The following is a 20,841-nucleotide window of genomic DNA, read 5'->3' as shown; positions in this document are numbered from 1 at the left end:
TCAATTTTGCACTAAACTTTATACAAAAAAACTAACAAAAGTTTATCGATAATAGAATATTTTGCTAACATCATTAGATAAACAATTGCCATATGATGTTGTGCTCTATGTTACACATTTCATTTTAAGTCTAAAAGTATAGTTATAGATAAATTAGCTAAATTTATGACAAATATTCGTACAAAAGTATAAATCATAACATGTTACTAGAACGAAAATACTATTTTTCTTACCTAAATATTATTAAAAACTTCTTTGAACATGACATTTGTTGTTAATGACTTTGGATTGCTATCTTAGCCTAGAATCAGAATGTTCAAGGCATTGCGACTCTTAACTCTTGACAAAGCAACGTAAAACTGTCCATAGGTGAATACTGATTTTGGCAAGTAAAGTCTTACATGTGATAATGATTTAATTACCACAATGAAATACCTTAGTTTTTCAATATTTTTCTCCTCTTATATAGTATCCCGTCAGTTAATAATGTCCAAGTTGCATTCTAAATACAATTTAGTTTGCTAACACTATTAGATATCAATAACATCACAAATAGTTTTCTCAATTGATGACCAAACCTCATTAATAGCTGTAATAAATTTTCTATCGTCATACAGTAGTCCCAATGAATAAAAAGTATGTTGGAAGTTAGGATATATAATCCTATTAACTGTCATAATAGACTCATATATTGTGCAACCTTTCTGAACAGTTAACAAAATTTTCATATAATAGATATCACCTATACCCAATAGAACATAGTTTAACCTCACAATAGAATACCCTTTCTTGCGTAAATGTCATTTCCTTTTTTTTTCTATCATAAACAAATTGATTTAGAAACTCAACATACGTTAAAGTTTGACTTGCTTTAAATTTTTTGTTGGCCTCCATTCATTCTAAGAACATCTTATATGTTTCTTTCTCTTATTCCATGATTTTTCTAAAAACATGGTATCTGTTTCTTTCTCTTATTCCATGATGTGTCAGTTAGTAATATATGTTATAACATGATTTTTTTCAGTGTTACTATTATATTATCATTAAGAGGGATTCAAATTGGTTTTTACATTTAACTAAATGGTTTATTTTAACTTCTGAAATTAAAAGAGCAAATCATTCTTGGATCAATTTAATTTTGTTGCACAAATTCAAAATTTTTAATATTTTTCAAACTCATTAACTTCTCTTCTAGCTTTTACACATTGCTTAAATACAAATACTTTTATAAATATTCTTAAGTTTTTAATTTGGATTATACATTTTTTATATTAATTTAATATTGCTAGATTTTATAATATATAAACATGTTATTTCAATAAAAAATTATGACTGACTAGAATATATGTATTTTTGGGTTTTTTTGGTTTTGGTCCAAAACACGTATTTTATACGAATTAACAACTTACTTAATTCTTACTTTCTTTTGTCTTACTAAAAAATGATAAATTAACAAAAGCAATTATATTCTAATGTCAATAAAATTAGAAAAGTTAGTTAGAAGTATAACATGTAATTATATATAGAAACATAAAAACATTGTTTTAGACAGTGATGATATCATACTATCCTCTAATATGAAAGTATCTATGTAATTTTTCAATATTTTTTAGTATATAATTATGTTATTGTTTTTATAAAATAAATGTTTTAAAGACCACTTCTAAAGCAAATGCATTGTCAAAAGTTGGAAGAAATAATAACCTATGGCAATATTCATGACTAGCCTGTTAATCACATTTTATTATCCTTATGTTTTAACTTTTAACCATAGAATTAGCAATGGGGGGAAGATTTCCTTTCACCTATAAGGATTTGCTGAGGTAATAAATAGCCTTACACATGATGATAACACATTATAACCCTAAGTTCTTAATTAGATTAGTGGAGAACTACAATTAGAAGATTATGAGAAATGATTAGTCTCATTCCTCAATATTAAGGGGGACAAAAAAGAAGAGAAAATAAAAGCCTTAACCTACTTATACAGTTATATTAAACAAGCAAATTTTGTAAGAAAACTCTCAATCTTGATTGGTTAGATTGTTACACTTTACATTACCGTTTTCTTATCCTATTTGACATGCATTCTATACATTTTACAAACGGCATTCGTGGTTTATTTCTATCATCATACATGTAAAGTAAAACCTCACAAGATTACAAGTACAAAGGAGATCAATAAACCTGACATAGAGCCTTGCTTTCAAGATTATTCGATGCAACCATCGGATATCCCTTTATCATAGTCACAAATGAATGACAAGTATGCAGGTCAAGAACACATGAATTGGAGAGCTTCGCGGGTACGGCCAAGCAAACTCAATGTTGTGGCGGCAATGTGATGTCCGGTTAACCCCGCCTGCTGAAGCTGCTCGTTTGGTGATGCATGCTCAATGTAACTATCAGGTAAGACTATTGGTCGCCACTGGAAAGAGTTGATAGAGAGAATAAGAAACAGAAAATAATAAAAATGGTCAAAAAAAATTAGTCATATATACCTCACCATATAATATGTCCAGCCTAGATATTTTAAAATGCAACAAATACATGTAAAATTACAAAATGATCTTTAAATTAAGGAGGTTTTTCAAAGATACAGGGACCTATCGGCTACGTGGTTAGTAAAAGTTGGCCACAAAGCCCAATAACCAAAATTAAACTATTAAGGACTTGGCTATCATGGGATGCTTGATGATGTATTTAAGGAAAGTAGTCTTTTCTCTTAACAGCTAGTTTTTAAAGTTTGGTTCCTCCTTTTTACAGGTACTTAAAAATAGTATCCGAGCTTGGTTGTTGGCGGTATGAAAATGGCTACCAATAGGCTAGATTAAGGTGAATACTGAATACTGATAGCCTATAGCCGAGTGGCTACTACCTGGATATCTGCTAGCTTTTAATGTGATCCCCACTTTGCTTAGGTATTTAACACAATTAATTCACAGCCGTCAAATATAATAAAAGTTGTAGTACCTTAATACTTCCATCAAGCAGTCCATCAAGTGCAATGAACTGTGCAACATGAGAACCGAATCCTCCAATAGATCCTTCCTCGACACTAATCAGGAATGAATGATGCTTGCAGAGCTGCCTCAGAAGCTTGATGTCAAGGGGCTTGCAAAACCTTGCATCAGCAACAGTGACCTCAATGCCAAGCTTTGCAAGAAGTGTATGAGCCTTAAGGCAGTTCTGAACCATTGATCCATATCCCAGTAAAGCAACATCTTTACCTTCAACAAGAACTCTTCCTTCTCCAATCTGTGAAAAGTTATTAATCACTCCAAAATTAAAGGAGGAAGATATCACATTATCTTCTAGTTCAAGATATAATTTTGCAGTGTGAAAATGAATGATGCTTCCTCAGGTTTAATGTCAGGTAATGAGATTTGGCACAAGTAACAATGGATAAAGAAAATAGGGTGTCACTGATTACCTCAATGGGGACTCCATCACATATAGTTTGGTCTCTCCCAACAAGAGCACCCCTGGGATACCGAAAGCAAATCGGCCGATCATTGACATGAATAGCAGTAGCCACCATGTGCACGAGTTCGATTTCATCAGACGGTGCCATAACAATCATGTTCGGTAAGCATGACATAAAGGTTATGTCAAATGCCCCACATTGGAGAGGACCATCAGAGCCCACCAATCCTGCACTTGTGATGACAAAGCGTACCGGAATTTTCTGTTGATCTACATCATGGACAACCTGCATACCATATGTAACTAACATGTTAAAATACTTATTACTTATATATAATATGCAATGTGCACTAACCATTCCTTTAGCACATTACTGGTAAGGTACCTTTTGGTTTTACCCAGACATTTGCATTATTCGATGTTCTATACAAATATATGAAGCATAGTTACTCTCACACAACAAAAATAGTGCCATAGGTCTCCAACTAATGGCTCAAGGTTCATGAAGTAAAATTCCCTTCACTTGTGGCAGTATTAATAGTAACAATAATCATAGTGCTCTAGATTTCAAAACATTTCTTGATATAGTCCAAGCTCAATGTTCCAAAGTTTTTATTTTATTTTTTTCATCAAACCCTGAAAACTTAACTAATTTCAACCAGAAATATGCTTTTCTCCAAGACAATTCTGATTGTCTACAACAACAGATAATGGCTATTAGGGTAGTTAATAAGGACTGACCTGGTCATATGCCCTTTGTAGAAAGGAAGAAGGTATAACACAGAAAGGCTTCAATCCACCACATGACAAACCAGAAGCAAAGGTGACTGCATGTTGCTCGGCCATTCCCACATCAAAAAACCTATCGGGAAATTTGTCCCGAAACAGCTCTAGTGATGGCTCCATCATGGTTCCTGCATTAACAACTACAATATCTTTGTCTTTCTCGGCTTCTGAAACCAAAGTCTCCACAAAGCAATCCCCATATGTCCGTTGCTGAACATCATAATGTAAAAAATTTGATTTTATAGAATCTGAAATGTCAACACAGGCAATTCATTAAAACCTCTTCAGCAAAATCATGTATTATCTAAAATTTCAAGACAATACCACAGTAAAGCTATAAAGAACAGAATTTTATAATTTTCTTCCATTAGGAACATGGTTTTACAACTATATGCTGTTCAAATCATACTAAGCTGAACTCAGATAAGAAAATAAACAATGTCAATGCTGGTTACAGCCCATATCAGGAAACAGCTTGGAAAGATTTTGGTGGATCCACTTAAAGGAATTCTTAAGAAATATTTAGAAGAAACCATTAAAAAATCCTCACTTTTAGATGATTTTACTGAACTTTTTAGATTCCATCGATTCATGTAGATAGTCTATCTAGTGGTTGTTCATTTGTTGTAGTATGCAATATTTGTTCATTTTGAACGGATTAAGGATGTGAAATCAACTAGGGAAAAGAAAAATGAGAAAGATGAACAAGGGAACTAGAACGTGCACTCATAGTGGCAAAGATAAGCTGTCAGGCTTAACGATGATCCAAAAATTACCACAAGAAAAGATCCCTACTAATGCATACCATCTTCCTGCCCGTCGGTCATATCACTTCTTTTATTGTTTTCTACTCCCTGATTATCATCAGTTATAACATGAACCAAGACAGGACCCATTGAATCGAGCGAAGCAACTTCTTGCAGAACACAAACTAGATCTTCAATATTATTACCATCCACTGGGCCTATGTAGTACAGACCAAGCTCGTCAAAGAGAGTAGAACCTAATGGGCCAATCAACCCACGGGCATATTCGTCAACTTTTGCTGCCCATTCATGCATACCTCTACCAATTCGTTTTGTGACACCCTGGGACAATGAATACAAATTACCATATACTTAAACATAATAAGACACCGAAATTGAAGCCTGAAAGGAAGAGCATATTAAACATATCAACTATTTGAGAGTATAATGCTTTCCCTAGTAGGATCATTTTGAAGTAAAAAGCGATATCATTGCCATATAAACCCTGCATGCTGGCAAGTAGCACAATGAATGAAAATATATAGCATTCTTTTCAAAACAAAGGAAGAGAAAACAGGTCATGCCTTAGCAGCTTCTCTAAATCTTCGGAAAGATTTACTGGACTGGAGCTTGCTCAAGGTACTAGAGAGGGCATTGATGGATGTCTTTGGGCCCTCATCAACTTTAGGGAGTAGGGAATGCCGGCTGTCATTCAAAACTACCACCAAATTTGAGTCCAAATATCCTGCATTGCTCATTGCCTCGTACACTTGACCGGCCATTGTTGTCAAATTGCTGATTACTGTTACTATGCGTTCTCGCCTCCCCTTCATATCTCGTGCAACAGCCATGCCTAAAATAAAATATACCAGATACAAGTTTGAGTACCAATTAATTTACCTATGAAACTTTTAAATTCATAGGAAACAAGTATTTTATTGACCCAACTACATATTTATACTCAGAGCAGCAAGAAAAACAATAAAATATGGAAAAAGCTTAAAAAGAACATACAAACTACCTAGTCCAGCAGAAATACTGTTGCATCCATGACCTGCACCAAATGCATCATATTCACTCTCAAATCGAGAAGTAAAACCAGAGATGCCATTCTTTTGTCTCATTGTGTACATGAGAGATCGTCTTCCTGTAAGAATCTTATGTGCATACGTCTGCACGCAAATGACGAATAGGCTACATTATCCAAAAGAGGCCATCCATTGGCTTTCATAGAAAGAAATGGGGAAAAAAAGATTATTCATTGTTTAGTTACAAATTTAACTCCAAGTAGCAAAATTTGTGATCTGCATTCTCCTTTCCACCCTCAAAAGGCAAGCGGGAAAAAGTAAAATAAGAATGGGACATCAGCATCTCTTTTTTTTTCCCCCCTCATATAAATTAAAATCTTACTTGTTCGCCGACATCCCATAATATCTTGTCTACTGGAGCATGAAAAACATGGTGCATTGCAATCGTCAGCTCCACTGCAGCTATGCTTGCACTCAATGATATTTGTGTACTCGACATAATTGAAGACAACTCCAGACGGAGCTCCCCAGCTAGTTGTTTCAGTTCCTGAGAAGAGAATTATTTAGCTCTGATATGTCAAAAAAGACAAGTACGAACAATGCAAAACCAATATTTTAAAGATAAATTTTCTAAGATCTTATAGCTAACCTTAAGAGATAAGTTTTTCAAGCAAATAGGATTTTCAATTGTGTCAAGTATGGGTGTTGAAACCTTCTCCCAGTAGAAATCATCAATATCAGGCCGTGCACATACTCGATCCATTGATCCCTGCATCCAGAACATATCAGATATCACTCACTCATCCAGAACACAGCTAATTAGACTTGCCTCCCTTCTTTGAAACACTCTTACAACTTTAATCAGAATATTAGATAATAATATCTATGCAACGACGTTTGTCATACAATAAAAATACAAGAAAGTATCATGTCGCCTTTCAGTTATATTAAACTAATTTAAAAAGAATGGCATAAGAAGGTGACAATATAGAATTAGTTTATATATAGAAATTATTCTAAATTTCCAATGAGCTGTAAGGCATTTCTTCAATGTTTTTATTAATGAAGGGTATAATAGTAAAAATAGATTATTCAATTCTCTATAAGCTGGATCAAAACAAGGAATTGAATTCAATCATGTAATTTACTAGGTTAAACTCCCTCCATCCAATAACATAGGTAATTTCTTATCCAAAACTTATCATCTTCTATAGAATACAAAATTCTTACTCTACATTGTTTGACAACTAGTCATTTATCTCTCTTCTTTAATTATTTTGTGGTGATAGATTAAAATGGAGAAAGAATCACTCTTCCCACTCTTCCTCCATGGTATATATAAGAGTTACACTTCATATGATTAGTTTAAATATGTTCCGATGCTTTTTTTTTATGTACTATAGTAAGTAGTTAATAACTTTTAAGGTCAATCAAACTAATGTAAGCAGTTTAAATACTCTTGAAGACTAAAGTTAAAGGTTTCCTAATCTAATCTGTGTATTTTGTCAAATGTGACCAAATTTAAGAATTCAACTCATAACAGATTGAATTCAGTTCCTATGTCCCATATCATGACATTTCAAACCCGCAGATATCACCAACTTCACAGTTTGGATGATACACTCCATAATTTGCATAATAATATGAATCTTAACAATATATTCTTACCTAGTAACGGAATTCTTACCTGAAAACTAAGCTAATTAGCATAGGCACTTCCTTAAGCAGTTAGGGATATGAATTTGAGGTGCATTAACTAAAACTCAAAGGAAAGACATTTTTTTCTTGTTTACTTTAATTGTAGCATGCAAGTCAGCAATTACATTTAGAATTGAGAATAAGGAAATACAAAAAAAAAAGTTACCTTTAGAGGAGAAGAAGAACGAGGGAAGATGGAAATCGTAGAAAGTTCTAGATGAAGAGGGAAGTGGGAGGACGAGGAACAGTCCAATCTGTTAGGGAAACAAGAAGAAGAAGCGGCATGAGAGTGAATGCGAATTCCAAAGGAACAGTGTGTCGCAGGTGCAGTAGCCATATCCATAAGAGAAAGAGGAAAAAACGATCACAGTTCACAGTTTCAGATTAAGGGGAACCATGAAGTAATAGTTAGGGATGAACGAACAGAAGAAGAGAATGAAATTCTTGTTTTGGTTGATTGAGATTTTGATGAGAGAGAGAGAGATTTGAAGTAAGAAAGAAACAAAAATGGAAGGCAGGGAATAATAGTGAACGGCACTTGCCATTAACTAACAAATGGCAATGAGTTGAGAAATCTAAGCATGTATGCTTTCCACGGAGTCATTGTTTCTGCATAGTGTCACAACTCATCAAGATTTTACCTTGCTAAGTAAATTCTAGATTGATCCCTAATTTTTCTTAAGCAGTTACTTTGGTGTTTGATTTTTGTTTACTGATATGTTACTCTATGAATCTACAACCATGAAAAAAATATTACGTACTTTTTTAGACGCTATTATTTTAATAAAAATGAATTTTTAAATTTTTTTTTAATTTTTTAGTGTGTTTGAAAATTTTTTAATAATAAAATAAAAGTACTAAAAAAATAAAAAAAATTTTTAAAAAAATATTTTTATATTATTATATCCATAAATAAAAAGATCTTTTTATAAAATTATTTTATTTTTTCATAAGTTTTTTAAAAAAAATGACTCAAAAAAAAATCTTTTTTAAAAAATTCACCCAGACAAATTCTATGTCTATTAATAATAATTAAAAATTTTCTCATTCAAATATAAATATGTGTTTGATTTGTTTTTGTGTTTTTTGTATTTTTTTATTTTTTTTTGAAAAAAAGCTCAGCAAAACAAGTGAAGTGAAGAAAAATAACAAATAGTACCAGCGTAAAACTATAAAGCAAAAGTTACCCAACTCTAACACTAGTATTTATTTTTTTGTCATTTTTTGCATTGTCATCAACAATAAAAAAGATTCACACCTAACCATTTTTTATAGTTCATGAAGGACATAGGGATAACCTTATCAATCCCTTTACTTTTATTATGAACAATCCTTATGTTTCTTTCTAACCAGATATTCTAAATAATCACACAAAAATACATCATCTACTTCTTGCGCTCCTCATTGTTAGCTGATATCTCAGTTCAACTTATAAAATATTCCTTCAATATCTCCGGTCATGACCATTTCCTTCCAACAAATGATAACCAAGAACATATGCATTTTTTATTCTTAAATTTTATAAAAAAAAAAGATAAAATAAAAAAAATAATATTTTATCATTTTTATTAATTAGATATGCAATGTAGCCTATATTCACTCTCTACCACAACTATGGTGAAATTTTTACTATCTTTTTTTAAAGATTACAATCATCAATTCCCAAGGATTCTATCTAATCCTATTAAGGACAAACCAAACTTCTAGCCAAGTTTGATTTGGCTAAATTCACTCCATAAACTCTCAACACTAAGTGCTCATCCAACTTAATAAGAAAAACTTCTCAAGTTCATGAAAACAAAACAGAAATGATAACAAAAGAAATTGACATAATTTTTAGTTTTTCTCTAAGTTTATTCTCTTTACCTTTCTCTCAATAAATTTTACTAATACTTCACAAATTTATCTTTTTCTATTGATTGAAATAAAGAAAGATAAAATTGAATAACAAAAATTTCAATGTAAAACTATAAAAGAGAAGAAGATATAACTAAAGTGCTATGAAAATCAAACAGTGTGTTCACTCTCTTTATTTTAATTTTTAGCTATTTACCCTTTTTTATAAGGACATAGCTTCTAAAACTTGAGTTTAGTGAGGATACCAATTTTAAACAAGTAGATCACATTTAACTTTATCTTTTTTCCAAAAAATTAGAACAAAGATGCAGAGAAGAGAAGTAGCTGCATTAGAGTCTTCTGATCTAGCTGCTTCTCTTTTTTCCTTTTCTTTGGCTCCAAATTTTAATTATGGCTTTTATTCTGTGATGAGAAAGATAATCTTTATTTTCTTTTTCCTATCCAAAAATATGGTAGCTTCAACAAGTTAGAGTGATTGCACAAACATAGTAATTCAACTTTTTTAATTAACTTTTGTATCAAATTTGATTTTGATTTTTTTTTCTCCAACATTTGACTTTTTTCTTTTTTTTTTTCAATGCTAAAACTTGGTGAATCACTTTTTTATTTTGCCTAAACTATTTCTAAACATGTTATTTAGCTTGTAAAACATATTTTCATCCTTATTTTGTGGGTACAGCACATGGGTTATGGGCTGAATAGGGAAGAGATTATTTGTAATGGAATTTGGGCTTCTTCAGTTGCATTTTATTTTTTGTACAGTAAGCACACACATTACAAATACTTTTGGACTTTAACTCAATTAATAATGTTTTGTTATTATCAAATAATTATTATTGTTTTACTTTAAACTCAATAGAGCTGAATTTTAATTTGGTTCTTAACATTTTAAATATCTTATTTTAATCTTAAAAATTTTCAAATGTCATATTTTAATTACACAAAAGTTTTAAGCGGGTTCAATGTTGTTCCACTATTAAATTTGACATAAATAATTTGCATATTGAAAAACCAATAGCATTCGATTTCAGTATGTAAGTAAAATCGATTCACTAATAAAACATTAATATAAAATTTTTCATTTGATTTTAAAGCCTTGATGATGATAGTTAGAATTTTGAATTTTATACCAAAAGAAAAGTGAGAGAAAAAAGTGTTTCAAAGAAGTTTTGGTTATATTTTGCTTATACATGAAAGAAGATAGGTATTAATTCGTAATGTTATTAACATCCACGTCACTCATCCCATTAATTATTAGTGTCAAATCTAACGGTGGGATAATATTAAATTATTTAAAAAAATTTGAGATAGAAATAAAACATTTAAAATGTTAAAAATTAAATTAAAATTTAATCCAAATATAAAAGACTAAAATAATAGTTTATCTTATAGATTAATATATAATAATTAATTTAATAACTAATTTTTAATGTACAAGTATATTTTTTTATTGGCCCCACTTTATACTCTGGAATTTATAATGGTCATGAGACAGAAACAGAAATGTAATGCCACACGCTAGAATTGTTTGTTTAAATCACAATGATGAATGTGACACTTCTTGTAGTAAGCGATTCTGAAACTCTTTTTGTGATTACTATCAAAATTATTAAAACTGGTTCAGAAGTTAGGCTTTGATGTTGTTGCTTGTTGCTCTGTTCTTGTTGTAGATTTTCTTGTTTTCATGTTGATTATGCTGCTGATTTTTTTTTCCCAGTTTTATTGGCTAGTCCATGCCACTCCTTTGTATTTATTGTAAGGATCCAAAATTAGATCGAAAATAGTATTCTTTGAATAAATGGATTATGTTTTATTCACATTTTAGAAATAAGAAATGATATAGTTTGTTATTTTTTTGCTATCAGTGACATCTGCTGTCATTGCAGAATTGCTTATGTTTTTTCATCTAACTTTAAACTCAATTCATTATTCCTTTCATATACTCTCTCGGTAAGGTGTTGGATATGATAACTTCTCTTCTTGTTCCATCTTCATTTATGTGGATTTAAAATTTGAGATAAAGTGTATTTGATTTTAGTTCCAAGTTTCTTAGGATTAGCTAAGCTTCTTTGTTAAGTTAGAAAGTTAGATATTTGTTACTGTATTAGAGAGGTTAAGATTCTTTCTTAATAATAATTTAGTTCTTATTTTCTCCAAATTTTCTCTCATCTCTTAGCACGCTCTCTCTTTCTTCTGCTGTTTTCTCTCATCACTAATAAGTTTGTAGTTTGAAACAAAATTTAATAAATAATATTTAATATTTTTATTTATTGAAAGTCTAATTATTAGTAACATGAAATTTTTATTTTTGTTTAGAGTTATTCTAATATGACTATGTTATAATAATTACTATAACTATAGTATTTTAAAAAGTATGGCTAAAATTAAAAAAAAAAATATTTTTTATTATTAAACAACATTTTTTAAATAGTATTACTTAAACAAAAATATTACTAAAATATAAAAAAATATGACTTTAATTTTAACAATATTTATATGGTAGAAACTCAGGTGCAGTCGACTTCACGTAAAGTTGATACCTGAAAGCCATTAGATGATTTGACTGATTTAACTAAATTTTCATCTAACGGCTCTTAGATATCAACTTCCCGTGAAATCGATTTCACCTGAGTTTTCGCCTATTTATATAGCCATACTAGAATTAATGTTTTATTTATTGACGAGAAGGTTGCTTCAAAGGAGTTCAATAAGTAATCATTTGTTATAAGAGTTTCATCTTTAATTTGAAGACTCCCGCCCCCTAAATAAAAGAGGTTGATTGTGTACACTTGTTCTTTTTAAAATACGTAGGGAGTTCATATACATTAATTGTTTCTTTACGCTGAATTTAACCCAATAACACAAGAAATGACCAAAAATTAATTGAGTCAATTGCTTTTCAGTTACTTCTCATAAACCTTCAATCACTATCCTTCTATTCTATCCATTACTATTTAATGCCTTGTTCTTCATGGAAAATTTTGTGAATGGTCATTTCATGCATTGTATTCCTCTCAAGTCTCATAAATTTGAAGGCATCACATCATATAGATAACCACCAATAATCAGGTACGTGTTAAATGAATGTATCATATATATCTTCTCTTTATTGTATGATGATGAAAATATAGAATAGATATATGTATCAACGAAATTAAGCATAGAAAATATAAAATACATATATGTGTCAATGAATCAAGCACAGGAAAATTATACCGGCGGTTATTCAACAACTTATATATAAAACTAAAAAGTTTAAATATTTAAAAATTCTATTGAATTGAGGTTCAATCAAGGTAGTTCAACCAATTATTATATATATTAATTAATTTATATTTTGTAATTTTATGGACCTTTTGGATCATTTTGTGGCAGTTATTTCATCAATTGCTGAAAATCACCAACAAGTCAACAACCAATTTAAAAACACCTCATTCGGCTGCGGTTGGTCATGCGTCGCAAAATTATTTAGAGGCGATTTAAAACTGCGGTTAAACTGAATAAAAACTATATTAGAGATAAATTTACGCTTTTTTTTCTACATTAAATTATGCCAATTTTGGTTAATTTTATAATTTTATCTCACCTATAGTACAAATATAATTATTTATATATTTTTTATTAATTTAAATTTTGTGACATAATATTAGAATTTTTATTACCTACAAATTTATGTTTGACTTATTTTAATATATATTTTTTACCTTTTATCCAAAATAAAAAAATCAACATAAAAAAAAAAAGAAAAAAACATATAATACAAAAATAAATCTTTAAACTTTTAGTTTTAGTTTCATGACTCTTACATTGATTGCTTTATAAATCTTTTTCTTTTTTTAACTAATGTTCTCTCTGATACTTTAATACTAATTAATTGGGTTTAGCACTTTAGCTATGAGGTATCCTTCTTAATAGGGGCGGAGCTAGATGAAATATTAGAGAGAACTCAAAAATATTTACACAATAAATAAAAATAAAATAAAATTTAAAAAAAAATCTAAACTGAAATTTATATATAATTTATATATAAAAAATTAAAATTAGGGACCGTTACCCTCCCCTTTCTCTCCATGGAGCTCCGTCCCTGCTTCTTAGCGCATATATTCTTAGCGCATATATTAAGGTTATTGTTAGTAGAAATTTTTAAATTTTTTTATATTAATAAATACGCAATAAATATATTAGAAGTTAAATTTTACTTTTTTTTATTTTTTTTTAATTAATAATATTAACTTATTCTTGTAAAACACATATTAGCTAAACTCATACTAATTAAGTAATTAGTCACCAAAAAAATACTAATTAAGTAATTATAGTATTAAGTATATTTAGAAACGATAATGTTAAAAAAATAAAATTAAATAAATTATAATTATTTTTTATTAATTTTTTTTTATTATCAAATATTTTCGATTTGATAATAAGAGTGGTGGCATGCATGCAGGTCTCAACTTCCAACTACAAGCGGGCCGTTGCCTGCATTTAAGATCTTTAATTTAATTTAGACTATGTCAATAAATTTTAAATCATTAACCATATTTGTTGAAAAGAACAACAACTCAGATTTTTTTTTTATGACTTAAATAAATTAAGGAAAAGACCACAACTCAATTTTCGATTACTCTAGAAGACGGCTGCATCTTTTGTTAGCATATTATATATGCCGTTAGAGATCAAATAGAATTTTCCAACGACACAAAACAATAGGCGATTTGTCCAATTCATAGTTCACTTCTTAAATACCTTTTCCTACTATTAGGGGACATAGCCGGAAAGTGGAAACTTTTGTGGTGTGATTTTAATTGTTTTTGAAGTAAAAAAAAAAAAAAAAAAAAAAAAAAAAAAAAAAGCTACGCCAACCACATTTCTGTCAACTTCTGCCAACTCTTATTTATAATTGTGTTTAATGGAAGTGTCTTTGTAGATGTATTTAATAAAAATGTCTTTTTTATGATTATATTTAATAGAAGTATCTTTATAGATATTTTTTTGGACGTGTCTCTTTATATATGTGTTTAAAATATAATAATTAATTATTATTGGTAATAAGTTGATACCTATACTTTTCCAAAAAAAAAAATTATTATTTAAAACTTTTAATCGAATTTAATTCAATCCAAAGGACAGCAAAATCGGCTTGTTCATTTTTTTTAAATAAATTAAAATTTTAATTAAGGTTTAGAAGATAAAATGTGACTAAGTTTAATATAAGTTTGATGCTAAAATAATGATAGGTTAAAAAATATTTTCTATTTCTAAAGTTTTTCAAAAATTTTAAAAATACTTTAATATATAAAATTATAATGGAAACATATTTAAAATTTTTCGGAAGCTTTAAAGCTAGAAAAATATATTTTACCTAATAATTTTATCATATAATTCAGTTTGGATTGAATATAATTGGTTTAAAGTTTTTTCTCAAAATTCAATCCAATATATACAATTTGTTAGCACTTAGCAACAAAACTCAATTCAATCTAACTTATTTTGGGTTTGACCTTTTTCTAGTTCAAATAATGTTAGGTGGCCAATATGTTTAGTAAAAAAAATATTAATTAGTGTAAATTACATGAATTGTTTTAATTGAATTGATTTGGATGGTGAACACCCTAAAGAAAACTATACTAAAATTTGTCATTTGCATAAGTATTTTGTATTGGATAATTGATTATTGTGTGCCTAATTTTCTTTTTCTAGTTGAAAGTAAGTCCTTAAATTGCTGCATTATATACGCCTATCCTTGCTAACTTCAAGGCAATTTTTTGCAAGATAATTTAACGGAGGATTTTTTTTTTCTTTTTATACTGTTTGACAATTTTAGGATCGATGCTAAAAATTTAATTGTAAAAAGAGCATACCAGAACTTTAATTTTATATAAAAAAATATTATTTTAATAATTTTTTAAAATTCTTTAATTTAGCTTATATATGCAAACAAAGTTTTTAATTTTATATAATTTTAATTTGCATAACAGAACTAATTTCTTTAAAAATTATCATATCTATATATGCAAATGATTTATTGATATTAAAAGGATTTTGCTATTTGCACTTTAAGGGTATACCATGATGATAACAAAATCCATATTAAAATTCAGGAAATGAATCTTTTTCGGTGAAAAAACACTTAAGAGAATAAAATGTGATATTTTATTTTTAATTTTTTAAATGAGACTAAAATTAAATAAAAAAATAATAAAAAATTAGATTAAACATTCGACAACATCTAGTTTTTTTTTTTATTAGAGAGAATCCACTCCGTAAAATTCATTCCTTATTAAAAAGGGTTACATGTGATTGGCTTGAAAAATGGTGTCCGTAATCGTTGGCATTGAATTGGCCGACATATTCTTTGACCTTTTAGGGTTGACTTTTTTTTTTTCGGTTGAGACTGGTGGGTCACGGAAAGAATGTGAAAATCTTAGACTTTTAAATTTTTTTTAGAAAAAAATAAAAATAGAGAGAATATGTCATTTAAATTATAATTTATTAATTTTAGTTTTTAGATATATAAATTATCATATAAATATTATAACACATATATTAATAAATATTTTTTAATTTTTTTATTATTTGATTAATAAAATTGATACACGTTCATGATTTAATTAGATACACAATAAAAAAAAGGCATGACAGGTGATCTACTTAGATGACTATCTGTATGCTTTGTTTGAAGTAGCATTATTATGGTTTATTGAGAAAAGCTAGAAACGGTAAGTTATTTTTTAAATTAAGTTTAATCAAGTTGGTTATGTATTTTTTATTTTTTTTTTAATTAGTTTTATCATGTTAATAAATTATTACTAGATGAATTTAGTTGAACTTAATATTAAGATGACTTAATCATATAGCACCATTGATTTAGCATCGATTAATTCGATACGATTTTTAAAATATATATCAAGTTCGACTTTTACAATATTAAATTTAAATAAGAAATAAGACGACAATTTTTTTCTTCAAAAAAATGTATTGATATAAAATAAAATATAAGGACAATAATAATTTAGATATGAAATTTTTCAAGAAAACACGGGAAAAAACTGAAAAACAACTAAAATCGAAAGAGAACAAAACACATAATAAAGTAAGAAATTGACAAATACAAATAATTAGCCACCAGAAGAAAATGCAAAAAGCCTATTGTAACAAATTTCTTTCAAAACAGCTATACTTAATTATTTATAGGGAAAAGATAAATATGTCATTGACCTTTTGATTTACAGATATTTAAGTTTTTGAGTATTTGAAAATATATTTAAATTTTTGATATTTTTAAAATCTAGACATATTAATTTTTTATATTCATTTGGATCTGTCAGACTCAACAGAAAAATCAAACATGACTCACGTTTTACTAATTTAGTTGATACAGATGCACACGCGAGAGAGTTTTTAAAATTGAACAAATTAGATTCAGAGATCGATATGTCTAAATTTTGAAAAAGTTAAAAACTTAAATGTATTTTTAAATAAACTTAAATATTCGCAAACCAAAAATTCGGAATTGATTTGTCCTTTTCTCTTTTCGAGTCCTGCTAGAGAGCCAATGGAATATTTGTACAATGTGTATGATGAGCTATATGAGTTAAAAAATGAACATCACTCATACTTAGATTTTGGGGTTCACCAAGAATCAAACTCTTGACCTTTCGGATCTAGAACTTTGATACCATGTTATGATACCACTCATCCCAAAAATTTCAGCTGATGAGAAAAGATAATACTAATCGTTATATTTCTAATACTTCCCTAAACCTCCATTGTACATATTATACAAATATTTGATTGGCTCCCTATACTTTCTCTTTTCTTATTTATATTTTATTATTCTTGGTTAAATACTCTGGTTTATTTTACTCTTCGTTAACGTTCAAAACGAAGTATTAATTAATGATATACAATTCTAGCACAGAGATAATGGTCAAATACATTGATACAAACTCTATAATTTAGAATCATTTTTAACAATTATTCTATAACTGATATCTTAAATGGTTTCACAGCATTATTTCAGCTATGCCTATGCACAAGCACAAGGTTTCTGTTCATCTTCTATCCTTCCAGGCCCTCGTTTTTTTCTTATCAATTTTCATTCACTTCTCTCATTGTGATGTTGGCACTGCTTCTCACTACGGTCCTCCCTTTTTACGTAAGTTCCACTCTCCAATTTAATTTCCCTTTTTAATGATGAAAAGTAGAAAATAAGCTCTTAAAAAACAGGGTTTAAAATCTAAATATGTATAGTATATGCTCCTGAGTCATTTTAAAGCATAAAACATCCAAGTTAAAGAGGTTTATATAGGAATTATTTTATACAAACTTCCGTTTACAAACGTTAATCCAAACACACACTATATCATGTGGACGTGGCCCACTGGCCCTGAAACATGACATACATACATGAATGTATATGGTGATGAACTCACCTCTATTAGTTAACCAATGTTTGAAAGACACTGGAATGATGAAAAAGATCTGATGGGTGTATGTGGTCAGCCACAGCATGTTACGGTAAAGACGCATCAGAGTTTCCATCGAGCAACATGTTTGCATCAGCAGGAGAAGGCATATGGGACAATGGTGCTGCATGTGGTAGGCAGTATCAGGTGAGGTGCATCAGTGCAGCCGCACCTAGAACCTGCATTCCTGGCCAGTTGATCCAGATCAAGATCGTCGATCGCGCGCAATCAACGGTCTCTAGGCCTTCCAGGGCTGGAACTTCCATGGTCCTCTCCACCACTGCATTCCAGGCCATTGCAAATGCCTCTGCTTCTTTGATCAACATTGAATTTCAACAGTTAGTTCAATTAACCTTATCTTTAAGTAATTAGGTTAAATATTATAAAAACGTCCTTATATAAAAATAATAGTTGAAAATACTTTTAGACAAATTTATAAATATTTTTATTATTTTAATACGTATAAATCTTTTAATTATTATTTTTTATATAAAAATATTTTTATTTAAATTAACCACCATATTAGTATTACTATGTCTTTGTTCCGTGTTGATCTTGTTTTGCTGAGTTGTTGGCAATATCTCAAGGTTAGATGTAGAAATTCAATATTCAAATATTTAATAATGATGTATGACTTAAGATTTTTTTTTGGGGGACAAGGTTGGTATTTGGTACAAATTGTATTAGCTTTAGCTTTAAAAAATATATGATATTAAAAACTCTTGTTCTTCAGGCTTCTACTCGTTTTCTTTTTGTCTAATGAGTGGAGGGAGTTTTCTTATCTCGTTTGTTTGTATTAATTTGTTGTTTAAATGTTCTTTTCGAACAAAACGTTCTTTCACATTTTAAAAATTTTTAACCAATTTCTAATTATTTAAATAAAGTAGAAACTCATGTGCTGTCCATTTCACGTGAAGTTAATAGATGAGAGTTGTTAGATAGTTTGACTGATTTGATTAAATTTTCATCTAACGGCTCTCAGCTATCAACTTCACGTCTGCACTTGAGTTTTCACCTTTAAATAATTAGTTTAAGTGATTTTTAAGGTATCACTAAATTATTGTATATAGGAGCTTTAATATTTATAATTGTTATTTGTAAACTTTTTTGCAGGGTTTAATTCGAAGGTACAAACTAGCATCAGTGCATTGTAGAAAAGAATTGTCATTCCTTTATTAGTCATAAGATAAGGGTATCTTTATTAATTAGAAAAGGATTATGCATATGCAACTACTAGTCTACTAGAAATGTTGTCAAAGTCAATGCAACGTACATGTTTAGATACATTTGTTTACCTATATATAAAGCAATATCCCAATTATTTCTGCTATAATTTACTATTTGAATATCCTAAGCATGCATGATTGATGCCACTAATGATTGTCAAAATAGCTAATAAAAAAAATATTGTCAAATTATGGTACAAATAAAAATTAATAAAAGTGTTTACAAAATGATGTCTACAACTTTATGAACAAAAAATTAAACATTTACTCACATTTATTTTTTTTTTCCCTCCTTTTTTCAAAAATTGCGGCTACGGTACGGGCTGGTCGTAATTGTTAGTTTGGTTCAAATTAAATACCAGAAAAAAAAATTGGTTGACCAATTGCAGAGTTGCTTTTATGATTATGGTGACCAGAAAGAAACCATGAACTCAAGTTTCTAGAGTATATAACTGCATATTCTAATTATTCACCCCTTATTTAGCAAAAAGTCTTCCATTTAATATTATTGATCAATATCTCCTAATTTTGGTCCAAGAATGAATTGTTCACCTCCATTTAGATTCAGTCATATGTGTACACACAAAATAATAATCAATTAATTACTATATATAAATACATATTTTATATAAATTTAATTTTAATGTACTGTCAGTATAAAATAATTTTAGACGTGTATTTAGTTATACAATATCATATCAGTAAAAATAACTACTTTTCATATTGATAATATAAATAATCATTTAAAAGAGCGGATGTGATTGTACGATGTATCAAAATTGAACTCATTTAATATTTAATATTTTTTATTATATTAATATAAATAAATTTGATTATTAATTTATTATAAATTTAATTATTCTATTATGTCGAGAATTTTAAGGCATTATATTTTTTTATTATAAAAATCCTTGTTTTGTCTGAAAAAAAATGTATTGCTGTTGGTTATATTAGATACTATTATAGTTCTTCTAGAAACATTGATAAGTTCTTTTTAACTTTTAAAAAATTATTCTGAGTAATTTTAAAAATTAAAATGAGTAAATAGGATATTGTTACCCCATTTAATGTATTAATTTATATTTTTTATTTTTATATTTAAAAAACCTTTTTATTATTAAAATTATAAAATACTATCAAATCTTGGAAGTTATTGAGAAAGAAGAATAAGAAAAATGATCAAGAATAATATTATATAGCTTATTTATAAGGTAAGAAGAAAATACATCTTTTTTATTGGAAAAGGTAGTTAATCAAGCATTTCTCTACCTCTTCATATTTACCTTACATCCTATGCAATATTAACACACCCTCCACACTCCACAGTGATAGAGTAAGCTGAGAGAGTTAGTTAGCCAGCTCAGCACAATTAGCTCAATATAGTTTCAGTTAACCCAGATAGTTAGATCTGTTAGAATTCTGTTAGTACAGGTTAGTTAAGCACGTGTAGGTTCACAATGTGTGATGACAGCTGTGATATATGTGTTGTAACTGAGCCCACAAGGGTTCTTAACTTTACCTTTCCTTCAATTCAGTAACACAGAGCACACTCTGCTCTTTCTCCTTCAATCTTCATTCTTCAAACCCTCTTCTGTTCTTATCCCTCTTA

The 20,841-nt window shown here is 28.8% G+C and overlaps 2 protein-coding genes across 4 annotated transcripts; one reads left to right on the top strand and one right to left on the bottom strand.

The window, feature by feature from the left end:
- Positions 1–2,008: 2,008 nt before the first annotated feature.
- DXPS3 (1-deoxy-D-xylulose 5-phosphate synthase 3) lies at positions 2,009–8,295 on the bottom strand. The gene is made up of 10 exons (XM_016314477.3): positions 7,851–8,295; positions 6,636–6,755; positions 6,369–6,533; positions 5,980–6,130; positions 5,543–5,811; positions 5,018–5,300; positions 4,168–4,460; positions 3,434–3,712; positions 2,974–3,258; positions 2,009–2,428 (listed from the first exon to the last, which is right to left on the bottom strand). Exons 1-10 carry the CDS (start codon positions 8,025–8,027, stop codon positions 2,276–2,278), a joined length of 2,175 nt encoding a protein of 724 aa, XP_016169963.1. The 5' UTR covers positions 8,028–8,295; the 3' UTR covers positions 2,009–2,275.
- A 4,179-nt stretch (positions 8,296–12,474) lies between these two features.
- On the top strand, positions 12,475–19,324 carry LOC107611836 (putative EG45-like domain containing protein 1). Of its 3 annotated transcripts, XM_088496153.1 has the most exons (5): positions 12,569–12,610; positions 12,917–12,985; positions 17,551–17,696; positions 18,044–18,344; positions 19,120–19,324. In XM_088496153.1, the coding sequence occupies exons 3-5, from the start codon at positions 17,564–17,566 to the stop codon at positions 19,124–19,126; spliced, it is 441 nt and encodes a 146-aa protein (XP_088352279.1). In that variant the 5' UTR covers positions 12,569–12,610; positions 12,917–12,985; positions 17,551–17,563; the 3' UTR covers positions 19,127–19,324. The 3 variants fall into 3 exon arrangements, with proteins under 3 accessions (XP_020965671.1, XP_016169212.1, XP_088352279.1); XM_021110012.2 differs by lacking the exon at positions 12,917–12,985 and having other exon boundaries at positions 12,475–12,610; positions 18,050–18,344; XM_016313726.3 differs by lacking the exon at positions 12,917–12,985 and having other exon boundaries at positions 12,475–12,610.
- Positions 19,325–20,841: the final 1,517 nt, after the last annotated feature.

This window comes from Arachis ipaensis, chromosome B8, assembly GCF_059453495.1.
Source record: "Arachis ipaensis isolate K30076 ecotype BB chromosome B8, ASM5945349v1, whole genome shotgun sequence".
NCBI lineage: Eukaryota > Viridiplantae > Streptophyta > Magnoliopsida > Fabales > Fabaceae > Arachis > Arachis ipaensis.
This window is presented reverse-complemented; position numbering and strand designations above follow the sequence as displayed.